The sequence below is a fragment of the Protopterus annectens genome, chromosome 12.part0 (genome assembly GCF_019279795.1).
Source record: "Protopterus annectens isolate FY-2018-M chromosome 12.part0, PAN1.0, whole genome shotgun sequence".
In the NCBI taxonomy this organism is placed as follows: domain Eukaryota; kingdom Metazoa; phylum Chordata; order Ceratodontiformes; family Protopteridae; genus Protopterus; species Protopterus annectens.
In genome coordinates, this window is record NC_056746.1 from 1,360,935,900 (window position 1) to 1,360,963,722 (window position 27,823).

The following is a 27,823-nucleotide window of genomic DNA, read 5'->3' on the forward strand; positions in this document are numbered from 1 at the left end:
ATCAGGACGCCAGGGTACAAATGCGCATGACCGACGCCATATCCTCAGTCTTTTGCCGCATGGTCCGATGCAGAAGCAGTATTGCAAGTGCCGGTTGGCGTTCTGAAATTTTCGATTTCGAGTTTCAGACCGAGTCAAAGTTGGCTAAGTACCCGTTGGGAATATTTTAGTTTTTCTTGCCTCAGTGGTTTACCGGATGTCAGAAAAAGTGAATAATTGTATTTCTTGTGGGAAACAGATACGCATAGAGACTATCATACTTTGTGTATTCCTTGTTTAGGGCCTGAGCACGACGTTGTTGGGTGTCACTCTTGTGCTAGATTCAATAAGCGCACTATAAAGAGGAGATTAGATTGTGCCAGGTTAGTCTTCGAAGCGGTGCAATTATAAAATGCCGCCGGATGCTAAGAAGCAAGGACAAAGCAGTTAAGCCTAGGCTAGAAGAACCGTCGGACACCGGTTCTTTAGAGGTGTCAGTGGAGCGGTGGTTCCACCGAGGTTTCTTTGGGATCCCAGGGAGACTTTGTTATTGCAGGATGTGGCCTCTCAGGAGGCAGGTCAGGGTGATGGGGCTTCTCAGGTTACTATACTCCCCTCCTGCCTAGGGTGGTTAGGCCCTCTCCTTCTGTTTCCAAGGCTTCTCCCAGAGGCAAGCCAGGTTTAGCTTCAGTTGGTGTCACCCCTAGTTCTTCAGGAACTGTGCCCAAGAAGCATATGCTTAAAATGGCAGAAGATTTGATTACTTTGATTAGGGCTCTTTGCCCCTCCTGATAAGAGACCTAGGGTGGAGCCTGAGCTAGGGAGTTTTGAGCAGGCTTGATGTTTCAGAGTCTTCGGCTGAAGACTTGCAGGAGTACTCTCCTTATTCTGATTCTGATGTGGATGATTCTACTCCTTCTGCTTCTCCTCCTGAGGATTTTTCTTTTCAGAAACGCTTCATTCCATGAGGGAGCATTTTAAGTGGGAAGGTCAGGACTTCTCTGATTCCAGGAAAAGGCTTAGGGAATTTTGTTTTTACCCCAGCATAGGCCTTTGGCTATACCTCCTGTTTTGGATGTAGTGGAAGATGTTTTTACAGAGGCTTCTCTTAATCCTGATTCTTTGCCTCCTGCTCCTGTTAAACCAGATAGGTATTACAGGGTGCCTGAAGCTCATAAGTATCTTTTTAAGAGTCCTAGGGCAGACCCAGAAACTGTTAGCCAGGGGCCTAAAGGTGTTAAGGCTTCTGTTGTCAAGAATCCGGTTCCTGCAGATAAAGAGGCCAGGGCCTTGGATAGATGGGGAAAGAAAGTTTATACTTCTTCCACTCTAGCTATGAGGGCTTTGAATTGCCAGTTTCACATGTTGAAATACCAAAACTATCTCCTTTCACAATTGAGGTCTAAGGTTGATGCTCTGGAAGGTATTGATTGTAAAGAGTTACAAGATTTAGTACATGTTTCTGAACAGGTGGGTAAGCATTCTTTGCAATGTGGTTTTGATGCTGTACTAGCCTCGTCTAGGGTGGCTGCCACTGTCAGTTCTTCAGAGAGCACGCCTGGCTGAGGGATCAAAATTTATCTGACCATGTTAAAACAAGGATTTTAGATGCTCCTTTACAATCCGATGTGTTGTTTGGTTCTCCTGTTGAGGCAGTTTTAAAGAAAATGGAAGACAAGGCTAAGTCTATGCAGACTGTTAAAGATTTTTTGCAGGTTCAGCCTCCAAAGTTTAGTAGAAATTGGCCTACTAAGGGGTGGACGTATCCTTCTTATGATTCCCAGTCTAGGGGTAGATCTAGACGTGGTAGGGGCAGAGCTCAGGGCTCTTTCAGGCCTAGAACAGGGAGTTCTCCTGCACAGTCTTCGGGTGAGGGCAGGGGTCAGTCCTTTCGTAAACAGACCCAATGACCTACCTTTTCAGCTGCCAGAGCCTTCTCGCCTGGCAGCACCTTTGGGAGGAAGGTTGGCACTTTTCAAAGAAAATTGGAGTTTAATTACCCAAGACAGATGGGTATTGGATATCATACACCACGGTTACAGGTTTTATTTCCATACCTTGCCTCCTTTCAAAGGCATGCCAGACGTTCCTCCTCAACAAAGAATAGAGGCTCACAAGCAAATTTCTCTGTTACTCCAAATAGGGGCCATACAGCCGGTCCCTATGCCAGAAGTGGGCCTAGGATTTTATTCTCGCCTGTTCCTAGTACCAAAGAAGGGGAACACGTGGAGACCAATTTTGGATTTATCTATCCTCAACACTTATCTGGACATTCCCAAGTTCAAAATGTTGACGTTACAACAGCTTTTACCTCTGCTGGGCAAAGATCATTGGATGGTAACTTTGGATCTCAAGGAGGCTTACCTTCATGTTCCTATCAGACTAAGTTGCAGGAAGTATCTGCTGAGCTGGGACTTCTCACTATCAGTTCTCTGCATTGCCCTTTGGCTTATCTACCAGAGTGTTCACGAAAGTTTTGGCTCCAGTGATAGCTTTCTTCAGGCTAAAAGGAATACAGATCTATCCTTATTTGGACGATTGCCTGATTCTGGCTCAAGGCAGGGACGAGCTTCTTCATCATTTGGAATATGTGATAGCAGTGCTAAGATGCCTGGGGTATTCTGTGAGCGAAATAAAGTCCAGTCTAGTACCCTCTCAGGACATGTGCTTTCTGGGTGTAAGACTGAATACAGCATCCCAGATGGCCTTTTTGACCCCGGACAAACAGGAGAATCTTTCCCTTTACTTCCATCAACTATCTCATCAGTCCGGGCTGACTGCAAGGACAGTCCTTCAAGCCTTAGGGTTCATGGCATCTTGTATTCTGGTGCTTCCCAATGCCAAACTGCATATGAGGAAGCTGCAATGGTATCTCAAAATGTATGGACACAGCACTGCCAGGATCTGGACACTGTCATTCAAATAATACCTTGCATTCAAAAGGAATTTTGTGGTGGGCTCAGGAATGTCACCTAAACAAGGGACTCTCTGTGACCCGCCAGAGGCGAGTCAGATTTTAACGACAGATGCCTCAGACAAAGCTTGGGGAGCTCATCTAAATGGAAAGTGGATACAAGACAAGTGGCCTGCCAGACTACAACATCTACATATCAACTTGAAGGAGATGTTAGCAGTCCAGTTTGCATTAATAGCTTTCAAGGATTTACTTCTTCCAGGGCAGGTGTTGATTCTAACAGACAACACAACTGTCATGTGGTACATCAACAAGCAAGGGGAACACATTCTTATCCTCTATGCAGGCAAGCAATGATTTTGTGGGAGACTGCTCTCAGTTTACAGCTCAATCTTTAGGCAAGGTTTCTGCCGGGAGCACAGAACTCCTTAACAGATGTGTTGAGCAGGCGAATTATGGATCCCCACGAGTGGAAATTGGATCCTCATGTATTTCAGAAATTGACAGTGTCATGGGGAACTCCAGACATAGATCTGTTTGCTTCTCCACTAAACCATCAGCTGAGTTTTGCACGAAAGGTTTCATCCCACAGCTTGGAAAGTGGATGCTCTTTCTTTCAATTGGAGCAATCTTCATGTGTATGCCTTTCCACCTCTGCCTCTCCTCCCAAAGGTACTTCTAAAGGTCAGACAGGACAAGCCAAGGATGATTTTAATAGCTCCAGATTGGCCTCGACAGCACTGGTACCCATTACTGAGAAGTCTGGTACGGAAGCCTCCATGGCCTTTGCCTTGATTCCACACCTGTTGTCCCAGGAGGACAGTCATTTGCTCAATGTCAAACTTCACTCTCTTCACCTAACAGCCTGGCATATTCTGTTTTGAACCATAGAGGGTCTCAACTTCCACAACAAGTTTTGAATGTGATTTTGGAAGCTAGAAGGCCTAGTACAAGGAAAGTGTACGCAGATAAATGGAAGAGATTTTTATTTTGGAGTGCAGCAAAGGATTTTGATGTTTCTGAGCCTAATTTAAGTGTGGCTCTTCAATATCTTACTGAGTTACTGGACAAAGGTTTGTCCTTCTCTTCTATTAAGGTTCATGCTGCAGCAATTTCAGCTCACTATGACTGTGACCCACCATTGTTTTCTCATCCTTTGTTCAAGCAATTTCTTAGAGGGGCAAAGAATATAAGACCTCCTACTCCTGCTTGGGATCTCAATTTTGTGTTGGAGAAACTCACTCTACAACCTTTTGAGCCTGCAGCTACTGCTGAGTTGAAATATTTATCATGGAAGACTGCCTTTTGTTGGCCATTACCTCTGCAAGAAGGGTTTCTGAATTGCAGGCCCTTATGGCGGTTGAGCCTTTCTTAATTTTCCATAAGGATAGGGTATCTTTACGTACTAATCCTTCCTTTATGCCTAAAGTGGTTTCTAGTGTGGCTTTAAACCAAACCATTCATTTGCCTACTTTTTATGCAAATCCCCAAAATAAAGGGGAAAAGATTTTGCACACTTTAGATGTACACAGGCAGTTGCGATATTATTTGGACAGAACTAAAGGGTTCAGGCAGTCTCAGCAGTTATTTGTTTCTTTTGCTTTGAGTTCTCAGGGCAAGCCTGTGTCAAAACAAACTATTTCTAAGTGGATTGGGTTTTGCATTGCTTTCTGTTATTCCCATCATGGCAAGGAGATTCCAGCTGGGATTAGGCCTCATTTCACTAGGGCTACTGCCACTTGACAGCTTTTTGAGGGGTGGCAACCAAGGATATTTTGGAGGCAGCTACTTGGAGTTCAGTGCATACTTTCTCTAGGCATTATCACCTACCACTTTACTCTAAATCCAGGGCTGGTTTTGCCACTGCTGTTTTGCAGGGCATTTTGGCAGCTCCTGCTCTCTTATAGTTTGGCCATCCTCCCTTACCTCTGCTTTGGGATTCTACCCAAGTGTAAGGACTGCAGCAATGTGAGATGAAGAACATAGTACAGTTTTGTACCTACCATAAATGTAGATGTTCAAGATCCACATTGCTGCAGTCCAACCTCCCTCCTTCCCTCTGTAGTTAGAGGTGGTTGTGTCGGTTGGGTTGTAAATATTGTGTATATTGTATATATTGTACATATAATTAGTGCAAGGGTGGTTGGTTGTTTGTTTGCTGTCTTTTGGTTTTGACCTTTATTTTTAGGGTCTTCTGACATCTGGGGCAAGAAAAGACTGAGGATATGACGTCGGTCATGCGCATTTGTACCCTGACGTCCTGATGTCAGTCAAATGTGCCTTGACCGACGTCAGCCTTATACTTTGATATTGACAGCGGACTACCCAAGTGTAAGGACTGCAGCAATGTGGATCTTCGAACATCTACATTTATGGTAGGTACAAAACTGTACTTTCACAAGTATCAACAAGTTATAACAGTGCAGTAAATGGCCCCACACAAGAGTGCTAGGCCAAAGACAGATGAAATGCAAGTTTTGAGAAAAAAACGATTTTAAAAATAAGTGCAAACAGGAAATTCAGTAAACAGCTCTAGGTTGTGCTCTAAATACAGTTACTAATGCAGAAATCAAGTTTAACAAGCCAGAAAATGCTCAAAATAGGCGGCTATGCAGAAAAACTTAGCAAATAAACAGAGGAAAAATACTTAAAATCTCAAAAGTGGCTCCTTTCTTCTCTCAGCGTTTTCTCCTCTTGGTGGGTGCTTCACCAACAGCCAACAAGCCTGAAAAGATGCCAAAATCACGAGGCAACCAGGTTTTAATGTAATTGTATGAACTTATTTTTCATTACAATGGAAATGCTTGTGTAACAAAGCTTTCTAGTCCATGAAGTTTCATAAACTGCAGCAAAGCTTCATGTAACATGCATACTACACTTGCAGTATAGCTGTAGAGTTTGTGTGATTGATGTAAAATGCAATCCTTTAGTACATGCATTGCCATACGATTGGCTTTTAAAGCATTCACTGGAGTGCTTCTGGTCAGAGTCAAAGTGAATTATACTCCAATTTGGCTTTGAGGAGAGTTGCATAGAGGTTAGTACTTCTGCCTCACAAACACAGGTCCTGTGGTTCAATTCTCTGTTAGGTGACTTTTGTGCAGAGTCTATATGTCCTCCCTGTGTCCACATGGGCTTTTGTTGAGTGTTTCAGTTTCTTTTCACATCCCAGGGACATGCTGAGGCTGAAAAATGGTTCAGAAGTGAGTGTGAGTGTGAGTGTGTGAGTGTGTGAGTGTGTGAGTGTGTGAGTGTGTGTGTGTATGTGTGTGAGTGCACATGCACTTGCACATGCCTGCATCCTGTAATGGGGTGGCATCCCATTCTGTTTAAGCTGCTATCCTTGCCCTGTGGACTGTTGGGATAGTAAACATTTCTCTGTGATACTGCTCTAGGTTAAACAGGTAATTGAAGAATGAATGAACAAGTGAATGAGATTGCTCACCACCATACACTGCAGTTTATCTCATAGTATTTTTGTAGCTTAAAATGCTTGCCTCAAGATAGAGTTGTTTTCCACTTTTTAAGCTACTGATTTGTTTGTGCTTTATTGAATAACTAGTTAAGGGACTGACCCAAGGGAAGCTTTTTCAGGCACAACTTGATTCAAAATGAAAAGGAAGGCAAATCTTAATACTAAGCATGCTTGTACTCCTGATGTTAAACAAATTTATCATGTAAGATGTAATAACAGTGATATTCTGCAATGTAGTACATCTCAGGTCAACATACCTCTCAACTTCTTATCTCAAGAAATCTGGAAAAAGCCAAACGTAATTGGACAGAAGCCCAAAAATAGGGACAGATTCTAAATGTTGCTCTTATACTCCTAATAAGTTGCTAGAATAACAGGCTTTGCATCAACATGCATTTTCTGAAGGGTATGAAGTCTGAAACTCAAATGTCTGCCATTATTTAATGATTTCAATGCTCAGTGATTTGCCAGGAAACAACAAATTTTTTTGAGGAACACACCAAAAAATATCAGGCAAAAATCTGGTCATTCTGCAAAAATCTGGACAGCTGAAAAGTATGCCACTGCAGTTAAATGCACTAACCGTGTTATTACTACAGTCAGTATTATAGTAAATGTAACCCCACCATATAGGGATTAAAAACTTGTATCAAATCTACTCCAGTGTGACTGTAAGCAAAACCACGAAGGGTTGCTCCATTTTATTCACTACCTTGTTTTACAGACATGTCCTTGCTTATATCAGGGTTGAACATGGTTTATTAAACCCTTTCCATATATAAGATTGTTCCTAACATAAACTCATGCTGTAGTATACAGCTTATGCTACACTTTATTAATGTTAGTGCCCGTTAAATGGCTCAGCACGAGCCATGCATACACATCTATTAGACATTCATGTGGTTCATTATGCTTGTGAGTTTGGATTTAAAAGAGATTGTTGTCAACTAGGCTTGATATGTTATAGAGCAAATGTAGTCAGTGTCTAGAGACAGGGTGAATGTGAGCTTAAATTTCATTGTGTTATCCATGTCTCTTGGGCTTAAATTTCATTGTGTTATCCATGTCTCTTGGCTGGACTGCTTAGCTTTCCTTCCCCTTATTCTGTCATCTGATCTGTTTTCTGGGGAAAGAATCTAATGGTACAGAAAAACCACGTACCACTAGAATTGTCGAGCTGTGATTGTACAAATGGGTAGCATGCGAATGCCCTTGTCCATTGCTGGTCCTCCAACCCTTTCCTTTTTTTCCACTCAAGCTAGACTCTGCTAGTCAGCTGTGTTTAAACATTTCTTGCAGTAGCTAGACTTCATCTTCTTTCCTGCTTTTTTGTGTTGGAGATGGTAGAGAAAGGGTAAGAAGACATCTTTCCTGAAACTTTCCATCAGTTTCCATCAGATGTTGCGTTATACTGAGATTCTTCTAGTCTACTCTGAGTACATTGGAACGTGACTCTGACTTGTTCTTAACAACCTTTGCAGAATGCAAGAGTTCCTTTTACGTCTTAGTGTTCCTGTGGTGGTTATATAAAGTTCATATGATGTTGATTTGTACTGTGGATTGACACATAGTGTTTTCAGATACCCTTGTTATCCTGAGGGCATAAACACAAAAATTGCCTTCTAACAGAGGTTATGAAAAAAGTCAGACTTCAGATTGCTTTTGGTTAAGGATTACTGTCAAACACCTCTTATTTTGCTCTTTGTTTACATTTTAACCCCTGAATAACCATTAGTGGATGGTGTTAAAATGTTCAGCGTAGCTGTCAGTTTTCAGAATCTCCTGGTTGTAAAACATTGTATTTTACTGTACCATCCTAGTTTGATTAATTCCGTGCTTACTACAACCATTCATGCGCGCACACACACACACACACACACACACACACACACACACACACACACACACACACACACACACACACAGTATACAGACATGTCCACACGTACACATCATACATGCGGACAAACTCACAGACCGAAATAAATTTTACCATATGCTTATATCTGATAACCCAGAGGTCAATAGCTTCTGCTCACTAAATCGTATTCAAGGAGGACTCCAACCTAGGCAAACCACTAAGTTGCCTACATTTAGTTTGTGTTTGTGTGTGTGTGTGTGTGTGTGTGTGTGGGCATGTGTGTGTGTGTGCTTCATACCTCTAAACTGTACAAATTTTCGCAGAATGTCCAGATTTTTGCCTCATATATTTTTAGTCTGTTTTTTACAAAATTGTGGTTTTCTGGCAAATTAGTGGTAAATCATTAAAGACTGAAGTTGGAAAATAATGACAGACAATTGAGTTTCAGACTTTACACTTTAGAAAATACATGCAAAACTTGTTATTCTATCAACTTTCTAAGTTTGTAAGAGCAATATTTAAAAACTGTCCCTATTTGTGGGCTTTTGTCCCACTTTTATTTATGGCTTTGTCCAGATTTCTTGCTCTAAGAGTTTGAGAGGTATGGTGTGTGTGTTGTACAGATATTAAGCTGGAGTTTTATTATGGGTATTTCTGCATCTACCTTTGTCTACAATATTACAATTATCTGCCTCTGGTGTTTAGGCCATCATTTTATAATGTTGCCTGCAGAGCTCTTTGATATGGGTCTACAGAAAATGAGTTGGAGTTAAGGAAGGGCAGTGAAAGTATCTGTAAAGTTCATATTATTTTTACAATCTCATGGTCATTTTTCCACTGTGATCTCTTGAATAAGTAATTTGCTTGTGTATCCTAATATTCATAACTGAAAGGGAAACAACAGAAAATTAGTGCTGTAACTAGAGTTAAAACATTGCTCATAAAATGTCCATTTAGGCATCCTAGAATGCAGGTATATTTTTTGCTGTTTTAATTTTTATGAATGTAGATATTTTTAAGTGATTTAAAGTATTGACAGCCTGCATTGCTATTTTAATATCTTTTTGATGTCCTAAAATATAACCATTTTAAGCATATTGTTTTAGCACAGACATGTTTTAAGTACCTGACTTGAAAAAACCTTAGTAGACATTATAAAAATATCTAACCCAGTGACGTTTCTTTTTGCAGCTTTTTCACGTGGCTTATGTGCTCATCAAGTTTGCCAATTCTCCTCGTCCTGATCTATGGGTGCTTGAGAGATCTACAGATTTTGGGGAGACCTATACCCCCTGGCAGTACTTTGCTTGTGAGTATTAGCAATGTACCCTACTAACGGTGTTTTTTAAACACAAACTACAGTGAAGTATATTGTGTCAAAGTATACAATGAAAGCTCATTATAGTTAAAAAAAAATTGTATGAACAAGTATTGTTTGTAATGACACGTTTCTTTTACCAGTGGGAAGAAATCCAACTCCTGAATAAATTAAATCTTAGTGAAATTCTGTGCCTGTAGCTGCTAAAGAAAATAAATAAAAGCATTGCAGATGCCATTTTATCCATAATGCTAAGTGGATTATGAAAACCAGCAGCTTAGACAGTATGTGATAAATTTCTGCCCCCCTCCCCCACACTCACACACCTGCATTAATGACCTCCAAGCAAGAACAAATGTTCAGCAAACTAAAAACATTGAACAAAATCACTTGCTGTGCATTAAGTTCATACAAATGTCTCAAAAGCTAATAGACAAATGTAAACTCCTAACTGTATTAAGAAGGTAGTAATCTGCACTAAAGCCCCTGTACTGTGCAGGTATCGGCTGTTACATAAGCATGCACACGTGCAGTATGGTTTACTATCAAAAGTGTGAAAGACAATTTATCGTCATTCAGATGGTCGAGGGTAAAAGTGCAAAATATGAAAATCCCGACTTGAAATCACATCCCCTCCTGAATGTCAAGACACAGTTTGTATTTGTCATTGTGAGTGCTGCTGTTTACAATGGATCGCACTACAGTGGGGATCAGGAAAATTACCCTTTTCCTCATTGTAGTGCGATCTAAGAGTTGGAGTATATAATTAGCAGGGGGTGTGGGGGTGCAAGTGGGTTTGCCCCCTTGCAAAATATGTGTAGGACTTCTCTGAATGTCAAGGTAAGTTATGTAATGTTGATTATGTTGAAGTCAACATTATTGATATTATCGCTTTTAACTGTGTGAAGACTTGCTGGATAGCAGTTTCGCTCATTCGGTTCGGGTAAGTAATAACTCGATGAAGAGATTTGCAGAATTTTGATAGTAAACCGTGCAGTACATCTGGTTTACCTGATGAAATGTGGAACACTGTAGTAATATGAGAACAGCTGTAACACAAATGCACTTCTTTAATACAGTGCCACATCTAAAAAGAAAAATAATCAATTTTTTAAGTAGTGACAATATATAATTGCATTATGATCTATTCAATTATGGGTATTGCAGGTTCCCCATGGATGCCTTTGTCATTCAGGCTTTACCCTTGTGATTAGATCACACCAGCAGAGGGTGAACCCAGCATTACAAATACATGACTAGGAGATATCACTGAAGTATATGCTCGGGGCTGTCTTACCTGAGAGATTAGACTGAGAAATATAAAATAACTTCATATATCGAGCACCAAAGAAACAAGGAGCCTAACACCTTACATCTTACTTACAGGTTCATACATGAATTCCAGGCTACTGGTTTAAAGGAATATTTGCAGCCAAACCACAAACTCCAAAGATGTTCATCGTGTTTCACTGCTGCAGTCATAGCCTGCCATCAGGCAGTCCCGCAGTCGGCCAGAGTTCCAAAGTCTTGGCCCGGCGTCGGTTGCTGTCGCTTCTTCCCTGACGTCAATGCGCCAGGGGTATATAAGATGCAGCTGATGCCATTTTCTTCAGTCTTTCTTGCCGCGCGGTGCCCGAAGCAAAAGCAGTTCGCAAGTGCCAGTCGGCCGACTCCTGAGATTTTCAATTCAAATTTCAGAACCGAAGTCTTCTATAAAGCTAAGTACCCCATTGGGGAAACTTTTTCTTGCCTCAGACCGATGTCAGTAAAAGTTAATACTTGTATTTCTTGTGGGAAGCAAATACCTCATAAGGATTTTCATTCTTACTGTATCCCATGCCTAGGCCGAGACCATGACGTCACTAGTTGTCGGTTTTGTGCTAGGTTTAACAAGCGCACTATTAAACATCGGTTTGATTTTGCCCGACATTATTTCGGCAAAAAATTCAATTATACCATGCCGTCGGAACAACCGACGACCGGGATACACAAAAAGCGCAAAGACAAGGACAGGCATCCGAGGCTCAAATCTGACGAATCCTCTTCTAGGCCAGTCGCTGGTTCTCTGGTTTTCAGCAAGGCGCCTTCGCAGCCCCTGACGACTGCTTCTTTAGAACCACAGGCCGCCTCCGACTCCCACGTGGAGATGGCTGAGCCTCTGGATACTCAAGATTTAGGGCCTACTTTAACTAACCCTTCAGAGGGACCTAGAGCTGCTGAGCAGCCTTCGGCTTCAGAGGGTGTACTCAGACCTACTCAACTTACCATCAAATCTTCTGCCAAGTCTAAAACCCCTTTAAAGACAAAGAAGCAAGTACAGCATTCACCAGGACAGGCCTCCATGCCTAAGAAACAGATGCTCAAAATGGCCGAAGACTTAATTACTCCGATCAGGGGTTCCCATCCCCCTCCTGATAAAAGACCTAGACAGGATGCAGACTATGAATCCTCTGACCAGGTTTCCATTTCTTCGGATTCCTCTTCAGATCAGGGATACTCTTTACCCCCCTATGAGAATTCTGATGCTGAGGAATCTATTCCTACAGCCTCTCCTCCAGAGGACTACTCTTTTGGTGAAACTTTACATACCATGAGGGAGCATTTCCACTGGGAGGGCCAGGATTACTCAGAATCCAAGAAAAGCTCAGAGATTTCCTTTTATTGCCTCAGCACAGACCCCTTGCTATTCCACCAGTGTTAGACATCGTGGTTGATGTGTACTCTGAATCCAGTTTAAATCCTGATTCTTTGCCTCCTGCTCCAGTCAAACCAGACAGATACTACACAGTCCCTGACTCTCACACATTTCTTTATAAAAGCCCTGTTGCTGACCCTGAAACTATTTCCCAGGGTCCCAAAAGGGTAAAGGCCTCTACAACTAAAAATCCAGTTCCCTCTGACAGGGATTCTAGAGCATTAGACAGATGGGGGTAGAAAGTGTACATATCTGCAACTTTAGCAATGAGGGCCTTAAATTGCCAGTTTCACATGCTTAAATATCAGCAATATTTAATGTCTCAAAACAAAAAATGCTTACAAATTCAGAACATCCTGACTATAAGGAAATGCAGGATTTATTGCATGCAGCTGAACAAGTGGAAAACATACTTTGCAATGTGGTTTTGATTCATTAGAGGCCTCTTGTAGAGAAGCAGTTACAGGGTCTGTGATTCGAAGGCATGCTTGATTAAAAGAACAAGGTTTACCTGATCATGTTAAAGCAAAATTATTGGATGCACCTTTGCAGCAGGATGTTTTATTTGGAGTTAAGGCAGAAGAGGTATTAAAGAAAATGGAGGATAAGGCAAAATCTATGCAAACAGTGAAGGATTTCTTACAGGTTCAGCCTCCTCGATTTAGCAGAAATTGGCCTACAAAAAATTGGTCCTTTCCAGTTACAGACAGACCGCAAAGGGGCAGATACAGACGCCCAAGAGGCAGAGGTCAGCCCCAATGTTCTTACAGACCATGACAATGGGGTGCATCAACCCAGAAAGGAGGGGAAGACAGGCCATAACCTTATAGGAAACGGTCCCAATGACTTCCCCCTTCAGCTGCCAAGCACTTCCCACTTGGCAGCCCCCTTGGGGGGAAAACTAGCACTTTTTTCTCACAATTGGCATATGATCACCCAAGACAAATGGGTTCTGAATATTGTATCTCAAGGTTACAGGTTCCACTTTCACACTTTACCAAGGCTAAAAGGAATGCCAAATCTGCCACCAAATCAATGGGCAGAGGCTCAAAAACAAATTACAGCCCTCATGGAAATGAGAGCTATTCAAAAGGTACCACCACAGGAGCAAGGACAAGGATTTTACTCAAGACTCTTTCTGGTCCCCAGAAAGGACAAAGCCTGGAGGCCCATTCTGGATCTTTCTTCTCTAAATACTTACCTGGATGTTCCAAAATTCAAAATGTTGACACTACAGCAGCTTCTTCCCATGCTGGGCAAGAAGGCTTGGCTCATAACGTTGGACCTCAAGGAGGCATACCTGCATGTCCCTATCAGACAAAATTGCAGAAGATACCTCAGATTCTTAGCAGGTTCAATGCATTACCAATTCTTTGCACTACCCTTTGGCTTATCTACTGCGCCCAGGGTCTTCACAAAATGCCTGGCACCAGTAATTGCATTTTGCAGACAAAAGAGGATTCAAATATACCCATACTTGGACGACTGCCTTATTCAAGCAGAAAGCAAGGACATTCTTCTAAAGCATCTGGCATTTGTAAAAAGCTTGCTAATTTGCCTAGGGTACACAGTAAATGAAAAGAAGTCAAAACTAGTGCCCTCACAAGAGATAATATTCCTGGGTGCCAGCTTAAATACAACGGCCCAGATGGCTTATCTCACGCCAGACAAGCAAGGACAACTGACTCAATACTTTCAATTGATGGCAACAAAAACCCAACTCCCTGCAAGAAACATTCTGCAGGCCTTGGGGTTCATGGCATCTTGCATGCTACTAATTCCATATGCCAGACTGCATATGAGGAAATTACAATGGTACCTAAAGAATGTTTGGTCTCAACACTGTCACAGTCTGGAAACAGTAATACCACTTATTCCCTGCCTACAACAGGAGTTTCGATGGTGGGCACAGGCATGTCACCTAAACAAGGGACAACCTTTCACTCAGCCCTCAGCCAGTCAGACACTGACAACAGATGCTTCAGCTTATGTCTGGGGAAGCACACATGGCAGGAAAATGTATTCAGGGCAAGTGGACTGCAGAACAAAGGCATCTTCACATCAATCAAAAAGAGATGCTAGCTGTACAAAATGCCCTAACAGCTTTCAAGGACCTTTTACATCCAGGACAACTACAACTAAAGACGGACAACACCACAGTTATGTGGTACATAAACAAGCAAGGGGGCACTCATTCATACCCCCTCTGCAGGCAAGCCATGACCTTATGGAATACAGCTGTAACTTTTCAAGTTCACCTGCAAGCACAATTCCTGCCAGGAGAAAAAAATACTCTGGCAGACGACTTAAGCAGAAACATCATGGATCCACATGAGTGGAAATTAAATCCACAAATATTCAGCATGATAACACAAAAATGGTGGAGCCCGGACATAGATCTGTTTGCCTCCCCACTGAATTGCCAGCTACAGAAATTCTGCACAAGGACTTACCACACACAAGCATGGAAAGTGGATGCACTCTCATTCAGCTGGAAAAACCTACAAGTATATGCTTTCCCACCTCTGCCTCTCCTTTCAAAGGTACTCCTAAAAGCCAGACAAGAAAAGCCAAAAATTATCCTGATTGCCCCAGACTGGCCACGCCAGCAATGGTACCCAATCTTAAAGAACTTAGCTCAGGGCCCACCATGGATTTTACCTCAAGTTCCGCACCTTCTGACACAGCAAAACAATCCGATATTTCACAGCCAGCTCAAAACATTAAACCTGGCTGCATGGCAGATTACCTAATAAAGCAGACTACACCTCTCACTAAAGCTGTGCTGGATGTTATTTTGGAGGCCAGGAGGCCTAGCACCAGGAAATCCTACACAGAAAAGTGGAAGAGATTCTGTGCCTGGAACCAGGCTCAAGGCCTTGACCCTCTTGTCCCCGACATTCCTCAGATACTACAATATTTGACTGAGATGCTGGACAAAGGCCTATTTTCATCCATTAAAATCCACACCTCTGCCATCTCTGCTCATTACAACACAGATCCACCAATTTTCTCGCATCCTTTGCTTAAACAGTACCTCAGAGGGGCTAAAAACATAAGACCCGCCCCATAGAGCTCCAACTCCAGCTTGGGACCTCAACTTTGTCTTGGAGAAATTAACTTTTACCTGCTTTTGAACCAGCAAATTCAGCAGAATTAAAATATGTCTCATGGAAAACTGCTCTGCTCTTGGCAATAACTTCAGCACGAAGAGTTTCAGAGTTACAGGCACTAATGGCAGTGGAACCTTTCATCATTTTTCATCAAGACAGGGTGTCTTTAAGAACAAACCCTACTTTTATGCCAAAGGTGGTATCAAGTGTGGCCCTAAACCAAACTATTCATTTGCCAACATTTTATCCAAATCCCCAGAATAAAGGGGAGAGACTTCTGCATACTTTGGACATACATAGACAGCTACGCTACTATTTGGACAAAACAAAAACCTTCAGAAAAACTGAGCAATTGTTTGTAGCATATGCTGCAGGATCACAGGGGAAAGCTATTTCAAAACAGACCATTTCCAAATGGATAGGACACTGTATACATTTCTGCTACACACAACATGGAAAAACTGTACCTAGCAACATCAGGTCTCATTCCACCAGAGCTACAGCCACTTCAACTGCCTACCTCAGAGGAGTACCTACCAAGGATATTTTGGAAGCAGCAACTTGGAGTTCAGTGCATACCTTTACCAAGCATTACCACCTGCCTCTTTACTCAAAATCCAGAGCTGGCTTTGCCGCTGCAGGGCCTTATAGCCACACCGAATGCTTTTTAGCACCAGCCACCCAACCTCAGCTTTGGGATTCTACCCAAGTGTAATGACTGCAGCAGTGAAACACGATGAACATAGTACAGTTTTGTACCTACCATAAATGTAGATGTTCGAGTGTCTTCACTGATGCAGTCCAGGTTACCCACCCTCCATCCCACTATCTTTCCTGGGACTTAACTGTACCTTACTACCTATACAACCTATTTGGTGTATTTGCTTGTAATTGAAGGAATTGGTTTTCATTTTTATGTATTTGTTATTAGCAATGTATATTGCCTACCTATTTGGGGGCACCTGACATCTGGGGCAAGAAAAACTGAAGAAAATGGAGTTGGCTGCATCTTATATACCCCTGGCGCACTGACGTCAAGGAAGAAGCGACAGCAACCGTCGCAGGACCAAGACTTTGGAACTCTGGCCAACTGCGGGACCACCTGATGGCAGGATAACCCAAGTGTAATGACTGCGGCAGTGAAGACACTCAAACATCTACATTTATGGTAGGTACAAAACTGTACTTTGTGAATACTCATGTCAGTGAGGGCATTAGAGGTAGACCTCTGGTGTATTTAATACATAACACTGATCCATTTCAGTGATGTTTTGAGGTATATGTTGCGATTGCCCATCCATTTGTGCAAGAGTCAGGTATGGGAGCTACTTTGGTATAAATTTAGATCTCTTGACTGGGTATTTATTGTGTTATTTGTTTTGTGGATATACAGGTCACATATGACTGGCTTCTTGATGCCCTGTAGGCCAGATAATGGCCCCCTCTCAAGACTCTGTAGGAAACAAAAGAGAGAGAGAGAGAGAAAAAAAAGAGACTTCACTTTAAGGCAATCAGTGTAACCCAAGGAAGAGCTATACTTGATTGTCTTGTTGAGAAAATACTACAGTGTTCCAACTGGAGTCATATGCTTACATAGGTACATGCTAAAAGGGGCATTATACTCTATTATGGGCCTAAAGAGAGAGGAATAGAGAGGATGATTACTTCCTTGAACCTTGAAGATGCACCCCTGGTATTCAGTCTGGCCACATACAGGGACTGATACGTGGCAATAAATTATCAATGAAAATGCCAAGGTCCCCGACGAATGAGTCAGTTGTATAGGGATTGTCACGTATGTGGTAGGTGAGTGGGTGTCTTTGTTTGCTGAAGGATACAGTGTTGCATTTCTTGACATGGTTATGGTCCAGTCACCATTTATTGGTGTGCGTTAGGCCCTCATGGAGAATCTGGAAGTCCGAGGAAGAGTTTAAGATCACTTTAAGTTTGCATTCTTCTGAAAATTTAGTCCGTCACAGGTCCTTGGTGTCATCTTTGACATTCGAGAAGTAAACACCAAGCAGAAGTTGTCCTAGGACTAATCTGGGGGTGTGGGGCACCACTGGTAACTACTGTTTTTCATGAAAGTCTACTAACCTTAATTGCTTGGGTTCTGTCGGTAAGCCAGTTTGAAAGTAACATAGGACTTTACAATTAGTTTGATTAGCTTATCAGTAATGCAGGGATGTGGAATGGTATCAATCACGTTTGCCAGGTCCAGGTAAGAAGTGTGAGCCAATATGCAGTACTATAGACAGGATAGGGTGAAGTGAGCAGCTGCCCCAGTTGTGAAGTATTAAGAGGGCACAGTCCTGATCATTGTTTAGTGCAATACCAACATTCATAAGTAAATGCTAGTATTGTATTTGTGGTTAGAACTGAAACTGTAGCAGCTGCTTGCTTGCAAACAGTGTGCTACAGTCTGAAAGAAAAAAAGTTAAAAATTTTTTTTTTTACTTCAAAAGGAAGAGTGTAGTAAAAAATTGCTACAATTCAAAAGTAAAATGCATTTTTCTTTTTAGTAATTCTTGAACTGAAGAGCTTTAGCACTCATGGACTGGACTGTAGCAATTGCTTGTTACAAATATAGCAAGCAGTGGCTATTTTTTTTTTTTTTTTTTTTTTTTGCTCCTTAACTAGAATCAGGATGTGTACTAGATTAGGAGATGGAACTGGATACCAGAAAAGCTAGCTCCATCTCTGCTGCTTTGCCATCATCTAATACATTAGTGGCCTGTTCAAAGAAGCTGAAAAAGTTTAGTAGGCAATGTCTGCCCTAAACAAGCCCAAACTGTCTTGGGTCCAGTGTTTGTAGACTACTTCTCTTTGTTAGTAAGTTTCATAATGATGTGTTCCAATTCTTTACAGATAAGGTTGGGGAGACTTATAGGTCTACAGTTCCCATGGTCAGGATTAGGTCCCCCTTGTCTAAAAGGAATGATGACAGGAGCTCTCAGACCTTCTTGTACAATTCCATTGTAGAGGCTGAGATTAAGTAGACTTAGTAGCAAGTCTTCAAGATAGTGACAGGTGCTTGCAAGGGGGCAATCTAGTACATTATCAGGACCCATGCAGCTAGTGTTTTTGGCCTTGGAGAGAGCACTCAGGACTTGCTCAGACGTGACCAGTGGGGGTGGGCTGGCACTGACATACTAATTTATTGTGGAAAATCAGTGAGCTCAGTTTGTCGGGCGATATGTTAGTTACATCCTAAGGGGAAGACTGCATGTTGTTGTTTGTTAGTTCCATGAGCTTCTGGGCATTGGTTCTAAGGTTTCTAACATAGCCGAAGAAGGCTTTGTGGTTATCCTTATGTGTGGCAAAGTTCAGTTCATACTTGCTTTTCGAAGATTTGATTTTGCTTCTGAGTTCTTTATAACCCTTTGAGTTCTCCTTTATATGATTGTGCATTAAGTTTACACATATGGGGTATTTCTTCCTGTTATTGTGTAGTAACTTTATAAACCACTGGGGTTTATTCCTGAACTCGGCATTATATTTTTGTGTTATGGGGGCCAATACCTCATTGCATGCTTTGAGGTACACACAGAAATTGTCTGCAGCTATGGCAGCATGTGTGATGGAGTCATTGAAATGAGGAGACCAAAACCAGATCATGGTCAAATGGGGCCCCAGGGAGGGTAATGGTCCAGCCTGGGGCCCCAGGGAGGGTAATGGTCCAGCCCCCCACTGGCATTCCTGTGTCCCATTACTTTGTCTTTCTCTCCCCAATTACCATAAACACTGTCCAAAACTTTCAGCATCAAACTGTTTTCTTCTTTACTTTTGAAATAAAGACAAGAGATGTTGATTGCATTTATTTTTTTAATTTCTTTATACTTTGTTGACCAGGTTAGTCTCACTAGGCTAGGCTAGGCTAGTAGTCTCCTTTCAGAGGAGAACCTTGGTGGTATGCAAGATTTGGCCAGGGCTTTGGGGAACTTCCCCTAAGTCTTTTTGATAGCTGAGGTGGCTAGAAAAGATCTCGCATCACCTACCATCAATGAGAGCAGGTGGGGCTTTGGTTTACCATCTCATCTGAAGGACAACACACTCAGGCGTGTAGCATCCCCCTTACAGGGCACTGCAATATCAGAGGGCTTTGCAGTATCAGCAATCAATTTACATGGTGTGGGAGTAGAACCCATAGTCTTCAGCACCAAAGGAAAATATACCACCTGTTGTATTGCTAACACTGCTTTCACATTTTATAGCACAATTACTGATAGCCATTTGCTAAACAAAACAGTTGCACAATGAAAGCAGACCTAGCATGAGCAACAGTAAACTTCTCTTCTCTTCGGGCACACATTCATTGAAATTACATTGAAACTCACATTCACATTGAAATTACATTGAAACTCATTCATTGAAAATGAATGTGGTCAGTGGTGGATTAAGTGTACCTTGGTCCCTGGTCTGTTTTGAAACCACAGCCCCCCTGCATCTATTTTTAGGACCATGCATTAATGCATGTGTTAGTTGATTCACCTTTTTGAATTAGTGTATTTCTTGTTAAATAAAGCAACCTTTATTAAAGTGCATTGTAAGTTTCTAGTTTTGAACATTTTTTTCCATTAAGCAATGAAACAAAATGTATGAACCAATAAATGACAAAAGTATCCATTTGAGAAAATTTCAGCCAACTATGACTGTAACTGTAGAATGTGGTATTTGGTGTGGATGATTAAGGCTCTTGTTTCCTGTAGCCAAGGCACAGGGTTTGAGTTTAAGCAAGTTAATTAAGTAACATGCCGATGTTCTTCGTGTTTCACTGTTGTAGTCATCACATTTGGGTTATCCCTGCCAGGGTAGCCCTCAGCCTGCCTGAATACCAGAGACTTAGTATTTCTGCGTCGGTTGCTGTTGCTTCAGGACTGGCGTCAGGTCATCAGTAGTATAAAGCAAGGTAGGCGACACCATTACATCAGTCTTTCTTGCCATGGGGCCTGAAGCAGAAGCAGTTTGCACGAGTGCTGGTCGGCCGCTATCTGAGTTTCGTCTACTGAATTGAAGCTGAAGTCTTCTAAAGCTTAGTACCCTGTTGGGGATCCTTTTTTCTTGCACTAACCGATGTCAGAAAAAGTTAACAATTGTCTCACCTCTGGAAAGCAAATGCCACACTGAGACTTTCATTCTTACTGAATCACTTGCTTAGGCCTAGACCACGACGTCCCCCACTGTCGCTTCTGTGCTTTGTTCAATGCTAGAACTATCCATAGTCGGGCCCTTATTGTAGATAGATATTTTTGCTTACAGTCCTCAAACTCTGATATGGCTTCAGTAAGCCATCCAACAGCAGATCTTCCAAAAAACGTAAAGATAAAGACAGAGACCGCACAGGTCCAAACCTACCAACGACGCTCCCGTTAAGCTAGTCGTCAGTTCTCCAGTCCTAAGTGAGGCACTTTCGCAGCCTCTGATGCCCACTTTTGTGGATTTGCAGGCCACTACTGAGACCCTTTCGGTGTCCGGTATGCCGTAAAACTCTTCAACTAAGGCTCCTGTGGTCATCTCTACCATGGATGGGTCCGAAGCCGCTGAACAACCACTGGCTTCTGAGGAAGTCATTTGCACTACTGATTCTCGATACAAACCGACGTCTTCTTTCACGACTACCATTCTTTCAATAATGACTGAGTTTCTTAGGCCCAGTATACGAACCACACCCAAAAAACCAACAACCCAATTTCAGGCAGCTGCTTCCTTGCCTCAGTCTCAAATGCTTTAAATGGCGGAAAACCTTATCATGCTGATCAGGTGAAGCCAAGCTACCCCTTCCAAAAGAAAAAGAGATCTGTCCCCTGTAGTTTTGTCTGAACAGGAGTCCAATGACACTGACGCATCTGAATATGAAGACATGCAACCCCTCTCTGCTTATGAGGATTCTTATGCAGAGGATTCCATTCCTTCAGCCTCTCCCCCAGAGGATTTTTCCTTTGGGGAAACCGTTCCTACCTTAAGGGAGCATTTCCAATGGGAAAGTCATGACTACCCTCAGTCTAAAAAGAGACTCAGGGAATTCTTAGATCTTCCACAGCTCCCTGGCCATCCCCCTAGTCCTGGATGTTGGTGAGGATGTTTTGCTGGAATCCAGCTTGACTCCTGACACCCAGAAAACCAGACAGGTATTACAGAGTCCCTGACTCACGCAAATTTCTTTTTAAAAATCCTACTGCTGACCCTGAGGTTATTTCTCAGGGGCCTAAAGGTATTAAAGCAACCTCTGCTAAGAATCCCACCCCCTCAGATAGGGATTCCCGAGCACTAGACAGATGGGGTAAAAAAGTATACACCTTAGCTACTCTTGCTATCAGAGCACTAAATTATCAGTTCCATATGCTAAAATTTCAGCAACATACCCTGGAGCTCCTCAAACAAACAATGTCTTCCTTTCCTGCTCATGCAGAATCTAAAGTTACAAGAGTTAATGCAGTCTGCAAGTCAAGTAACTAAGCACACCTTGCATTGTGGTTTTGACGCCATAGAAGCATCTTGCAGCAGTCACCGGTTCTGTCCTTAAAAGGCATGCATGGTTTAAGGGACAGCCCTTGCCAGACCATGTTAAATCTAAATTGTTGGATGCCCCTTTGTACAAAGACAACTTATTTGGCACTAAGGCAGAAGATGTCTTATAAAAGATGGAAGAAAAAGCAAAATCTATGCAGACAGTTAAGGGTTTCTTACAGGTCCAGCCACCTAGGTTCAGCAGGCATTGTCTCTCCAAGCACTGGTCCTTTCCTGCTCCCACCAGATCACTTCAGCCCAGACCCAGGGGAAGCAGACCCCCCCAGACAGCAGCCACAGGGAATGCAGAGATATAAGCAGTGGACTACCTCCAGTTCAAACCCAGGGAGTTCTAAGCCACCCCTTATGTTAAGAACTCACAATGACTCTCCTCCCCCAACCCCTCCCTCTGCCCACCTCCACTTACCCCTAGGAGGAAAACTCTCCTTTCATGCAAGCACCTGGGCCACCATTACCATTGACCGCTGGTTTCTCAACATAGTGTCCCAGGGATACAAATTTTCTTTCCATACCCTTCCAACTCCAAAAGGGTTCCCGGATCTACCTCCAAACCAGTGGGCAGAGGCGCAAAAGCAAGTCCTTTCCCTCCATGAGGGCAGTAGAGCATGTTCTTGCAGAACAGAAAGGCCAAGGTTTCTACTCAGACTTTTACTGGTACCCAGAAAAGAGGGCACCTGGTGCCCCATCCTCGATCTATCAATTCTAAACACCTTCCTGGTGATCCCAAAATTCAAACTGCTCACTCTCAAGCAGGTGCTACCCATGCTCTCCAAGGATGCTTGGCTAGCCACCCTAGAGCTAAAAGAGGCCTACCTCCACATTTCTATCAGGGAATCATGCAGGAAATATCTTCATTTCAGGGCAGGATCTCAGCACTTTCAGTTTTCTGCACTTCCATTTGGCTTATCTACTGCTCCCAGAGTTTTCACAAAATGTCTGGCTCCGGCCATTGCCTTTTGCAGACAAAGGAATATCCAAATTTACCCATACTTAGATGACTACCTAATTCAGGCAGGCAGACAGCCAGGAAAAACTGCTCAAGCACCTGGCCTTTGTAAAGTCCCTACTAACCTCCCTAGGGTACACAGTCAACAAAAAAAATCCAAACAGGTACCCACCCAAAGGATTTTATTCCTGGGAGCAAGCCTGGACACAGCATCCCAGATGGCATTCCTTATACCAGAAAAGCAAACTTTCCCGACAGCCTACTTCTCTCAACTAACCACCACACCCCAGCTATCTGCAAGGAAAATCCTGCAAGCTCTGGGGTTCATGGCATCTTGCATTCTACTCATTTCATATGCCAGACTGCATATGAGGAAACTTCAGTGGTACCTAAAAAGCCTTTGGTGTCAACACTCAAGACCCGGAGACGCTTATACCTATAATACCTTGCCTCAGAAAATATTTTCTTTGGTGGGCAACAGCATTCTCCCACAAGACTACCTTTCTCACCACCCCACACTGCCCACACCCTCACCACAGATGCATCAGACTATGCTTGGGGTACACACCTGGACGGTAGGTGTATACAGGGCCAAGGAGCCGACAGCAGATCCATCTGCACATCAACCAAAATGAGGTGATAGCTGTCCAGCATGTCTTGATAGCTTTCAAGCCTCTTCTCTCTCCAGGGGCTCTCCTGACCAAAACAGACAACACCACTGTGATGTGGTATATCAACAACCAGGGAGGGACTCACTCCTATCCTGTGTGCAGGCTGGCCATGACCCTTTGGCACACAGTTTCTGCCATGCAACTCTACCTGCTAACAGAATTCCTACCAGGTTCTCTCAACTCTCTGGCAGATCACTTAAGCAGAAATATTCTGGACCCGTACGAGTGGCAGCTCATCATAAGAACCTTCACCATAATAACTCAGAAATGTGGCACCCCGAAGGTTGACCTCTTTGCCTCCCACACCAAACATCAGCTCAGCAAGTTCTGCACCAGGGAGCATCACTGCATGGCTTGGAAAGTGGATGTCCTGTCCTTCCCTTGGGTTAATCTATCAGTCTATGCCTTTCCTCCACAACCTCTCATCCCCAGGGTACTGCTCAAAATAAAGGTGGAAAAAACAAGGACAATTCTTATAGCTCCAGACTGGCCTCACCAGCACTGGTACCCCTTGCTGCACAGCCTGTCCCCACTGCCACCATGTCATCTCCCTCAAATTCCAAACCTCCTGACCCAGAGGGAATTCAGGCATCCCCAATTGCAGGCACTCAGTTTGGCAGCTTGGCTTACTCCCTAACCCCCCCATCAATCTGCCAACCTCAGTAAACAAGTTCAAGATGTTATACATGAGGCCAAATGCCCTAGCACTAGAAAGTTTTATGCTGACAAGTGGAAAAGGTTCTGCACCTGGACTCAAGCTAAGGGAGCCAATACGGCACAGCCATCCCTCCCTCTCATCCTGGATTACTTAGCTGACCTGCTACACAGTAGCCTCTCTTTCTCCTCTATTAAAATTCATGCCTCTGCTATCTCTGCTCATTTTCCCATTGAGCAGCCCCTTTTTCTCACACCCTTTGATTAAACAGTTCCTAAGAGGGGATAGCAACTTGAGGCCACCCATAAGAGCACCAACCCCAGCCTATCTTCTCCAAATCCAGGGCAGGGTTTGCCTCTACAATCTTGCAGGGCATCCAGGCCAGCCCCTAGTTTCCTTGACTGCCTCCACCGATTTCCTCAGCTTTGGAATCAATCCAAATGTGATGACTGCAACAGTGAAACATGAAGAGCATAGTACAGTTGTGTACCTACCATAAATGTAGATGGAGTGTATTCACTGTTGCAGTGCTGGTTTCCCTCCCTCCATCCCCCTGTTCTTCCCTTTCCTTACAAGGGACATATTGGTATTTACTTTCTACTGTTGGGGTTCTTCCACCAGAACCCGGCTCGCACTTGGGGGCTCCTGACAGGTTAGGGCAAGAAAAACTAATGTAATGGCGTCAGTTGCCTTACTTCATACTAATGACCTGACATCAGTCCTGAAGCAACGGCAACCGATGCATAAATACTAAGCCTCTGGTATTCAGGCTGGCCGAGGGCTAATCTGGCAGGGATAACCTAAATGTGATGACTGCAATAGCGAATACCCTCGAACATCTACATTTATGGTAAGTGTACACAACTCTACTTCTCTAATGAAGGGCATTACATGCACACAGATACACATACACTATACATATACACACATACACTATACATGCACACAGATACACATACACTGTACTTATACACATACACTATACATGCACACACATGCGCTATACATACACATACATGATACATGCACACACATACACATACGCTATACATATGCACACATACACACACACTATACATACACACACGTATACACTATAACATACACTATATATGCACACATAAACATACACTATACATGCACACACATACACTGTACATATACGCACACACATACACTATACATGCACACACATACACTATACATGCACACACACACAAAACACTATACATACACACATACACTATACATATATACATACACATACACTATACATGCACACACACATACACTATACATACACACACTTACACATACACACACACGCATACACTATACATACACATACCCTATACATACACACATACACATACAAAATACATACACACACATATGCATACACTATACATGCACACACGTACGCATCCACTATACATACACATACATTATACATACACACACATGCACCATATGTACACACATACATACACAATACATACATACACACACACACACACACACGCATAGACTATACATACACACACATATGCACACACTATGCATGCACACACATACACATACCTGTACATACATACGCATACACTATACATACACACTATACATACACTATAATAAAACATACAAACATATACTATACACATACACTATACACACACACATATGCATACACTATACATACACACACACTATACATACACTATAATAAAACACAAACACACTATATATACACATACACTATACATACACACACATACGCATGCACTATACATACACACACATACACATATACAGACACTATATATACACATACACTATACATACACACACACATACACATAAACTATACATACACACATATGCATACACTATACATGCAGACACATACACATACACTATACATACACACAAATATACACATACACTATAAATGTAGTTCCCATTAAAGAACAGATATTACACGGGTGGGGTACTAAATATTTACCCCTTCTTTTTGGAGAAGGAATGACCAAACTGAGGTCCCTTGGTAGAATTACCTTCCAGAACACCTTATGTTGTGATCACTTATGGCCAGGTTGCATGGTGGATTAAGAAGACAATAAATACAATTTGGGACATGTTTAAAAGAATGCCCAGCAGGTCTGAAATTTTTAACAAGCAGATTAGATACAGTTACAAGAGAAATTTTAATCTTAAGGAGATCTTAGAAAAGACAAGAGATGTGCCAGTTAGTGGGGTGATTAGTAGAATAAGCACATATAAATGTGAAAGACGTTCTCAGTGCGCCTTTATGGCAAACTGTAAATTTCTAGAAATTCCAAGTATACACTTTAGGTTAACAGCCACAGGATACTGTAGCTGTTATTCCAAAGGAGTTGTCTACTTGGCTTATTGTGCATCCTGCTGGGCATTTTACGTCGGTAAAAGTGGACATAATTTGAGGCAATATATTTATGAACACATGTATGATATAAATAGGAAAAAGGAAACCAATGCCCTTTATAAACATGTATTCGGATGTAACCAGGCCAATTTAAAATTTGGGGTACTGGAACAAGTAAGGTGTAGTGATAGAGGAGGGGACTGGGAGACAAGACTTGAGTTCAGGGAATTAATTTCACAGTTAAGGTTGGATGTCTGTACTGCCCCTGGAATGAATGACCATGTTTCATTACTTTCTGCTCTAAAATTAAGGGCATCCAAATTAAGAAAAATAAATAAATACGTAAAATAGGTGCTTTGTACAACATTGCCATTATTTATTTTTATTCATAGATTGTAATATCAAGGACACACACATAACTATATTTATGTTCATATTTTACTATGCTCATGTTTTTACTATTATATATATTTTCGTTTTGCATATTCATGTATATATTGCACATTGAGGACATGTCATCATGTAATGTAATGTGGTTGCATAGAAAATGACTTAGTGACTTTTAAGTATTACCAAGGTGTTTTAATAGCCTATTTTGGCAGAACCAATTGGATGCAAGGACTGTGCATTTCAACTTGAGCATGGATAATTACATGGATTCTGATGGAGTCTCCTGTAAGGAGATGAAAGCTCTTGATCTTCTATATTTTTAACCGGTTTTATTGTTGGTTGCGTTTTCATTAATAAACTGTTATTTTTTAATTATTGAGTGATTACGTGGACTTATATGATTCCCATTTTTGTGGAGGGACAGCCTTTACTGGAGCCTTGCACATTGACTATTTCAAGTTTTTGGTTTCTTGGCAGTGTGGCCTTTCGTGTATACGCATATACTATACATACACTCTACATGCACACACATACAAATACGCTATACATACACACATACACTATAAATACACATACACTATACATACACGCACATACACATACACTATACATACACACACATACACTATATACATACACACACACACATACAACATACACACACATACACTATACATACACACACAAACACTATAAATACACACACACACACTACATACACATACACTATACATACATACACAATACATACACATACACTTTACATACACACAAATGCACTATACATAAACACACATACACTATACATAAATACACATAGACTATGCATACACATAGACTATACATAAACATACACTATACATACACATACACTATA

General features: G+C 42.1%; 1 protein-coding gene across 1 annotated transcript in view; it reads left to right on the forward strand.

Annotated features, from left to right (window-relative positions):
- Positions 1–27,823, forward strand: part of LAMA5 (laminin subunit alpha 5) — a 1,615,491-nt gene that overhangs the window by 306,321 nt on the left and 1,281,347 nt on the right. Inside the window, exon 3 of the mRNA XM_044090412.1 lies at positions 9,421–9,538. Within this exon, the coding sequence (XP_043946347.1) occupies positions 9,421–9,538 (118 nt within the window). The remainder of the gene's footprint in view (positions 1–9,420; positions 9,539–27,823) is intronic.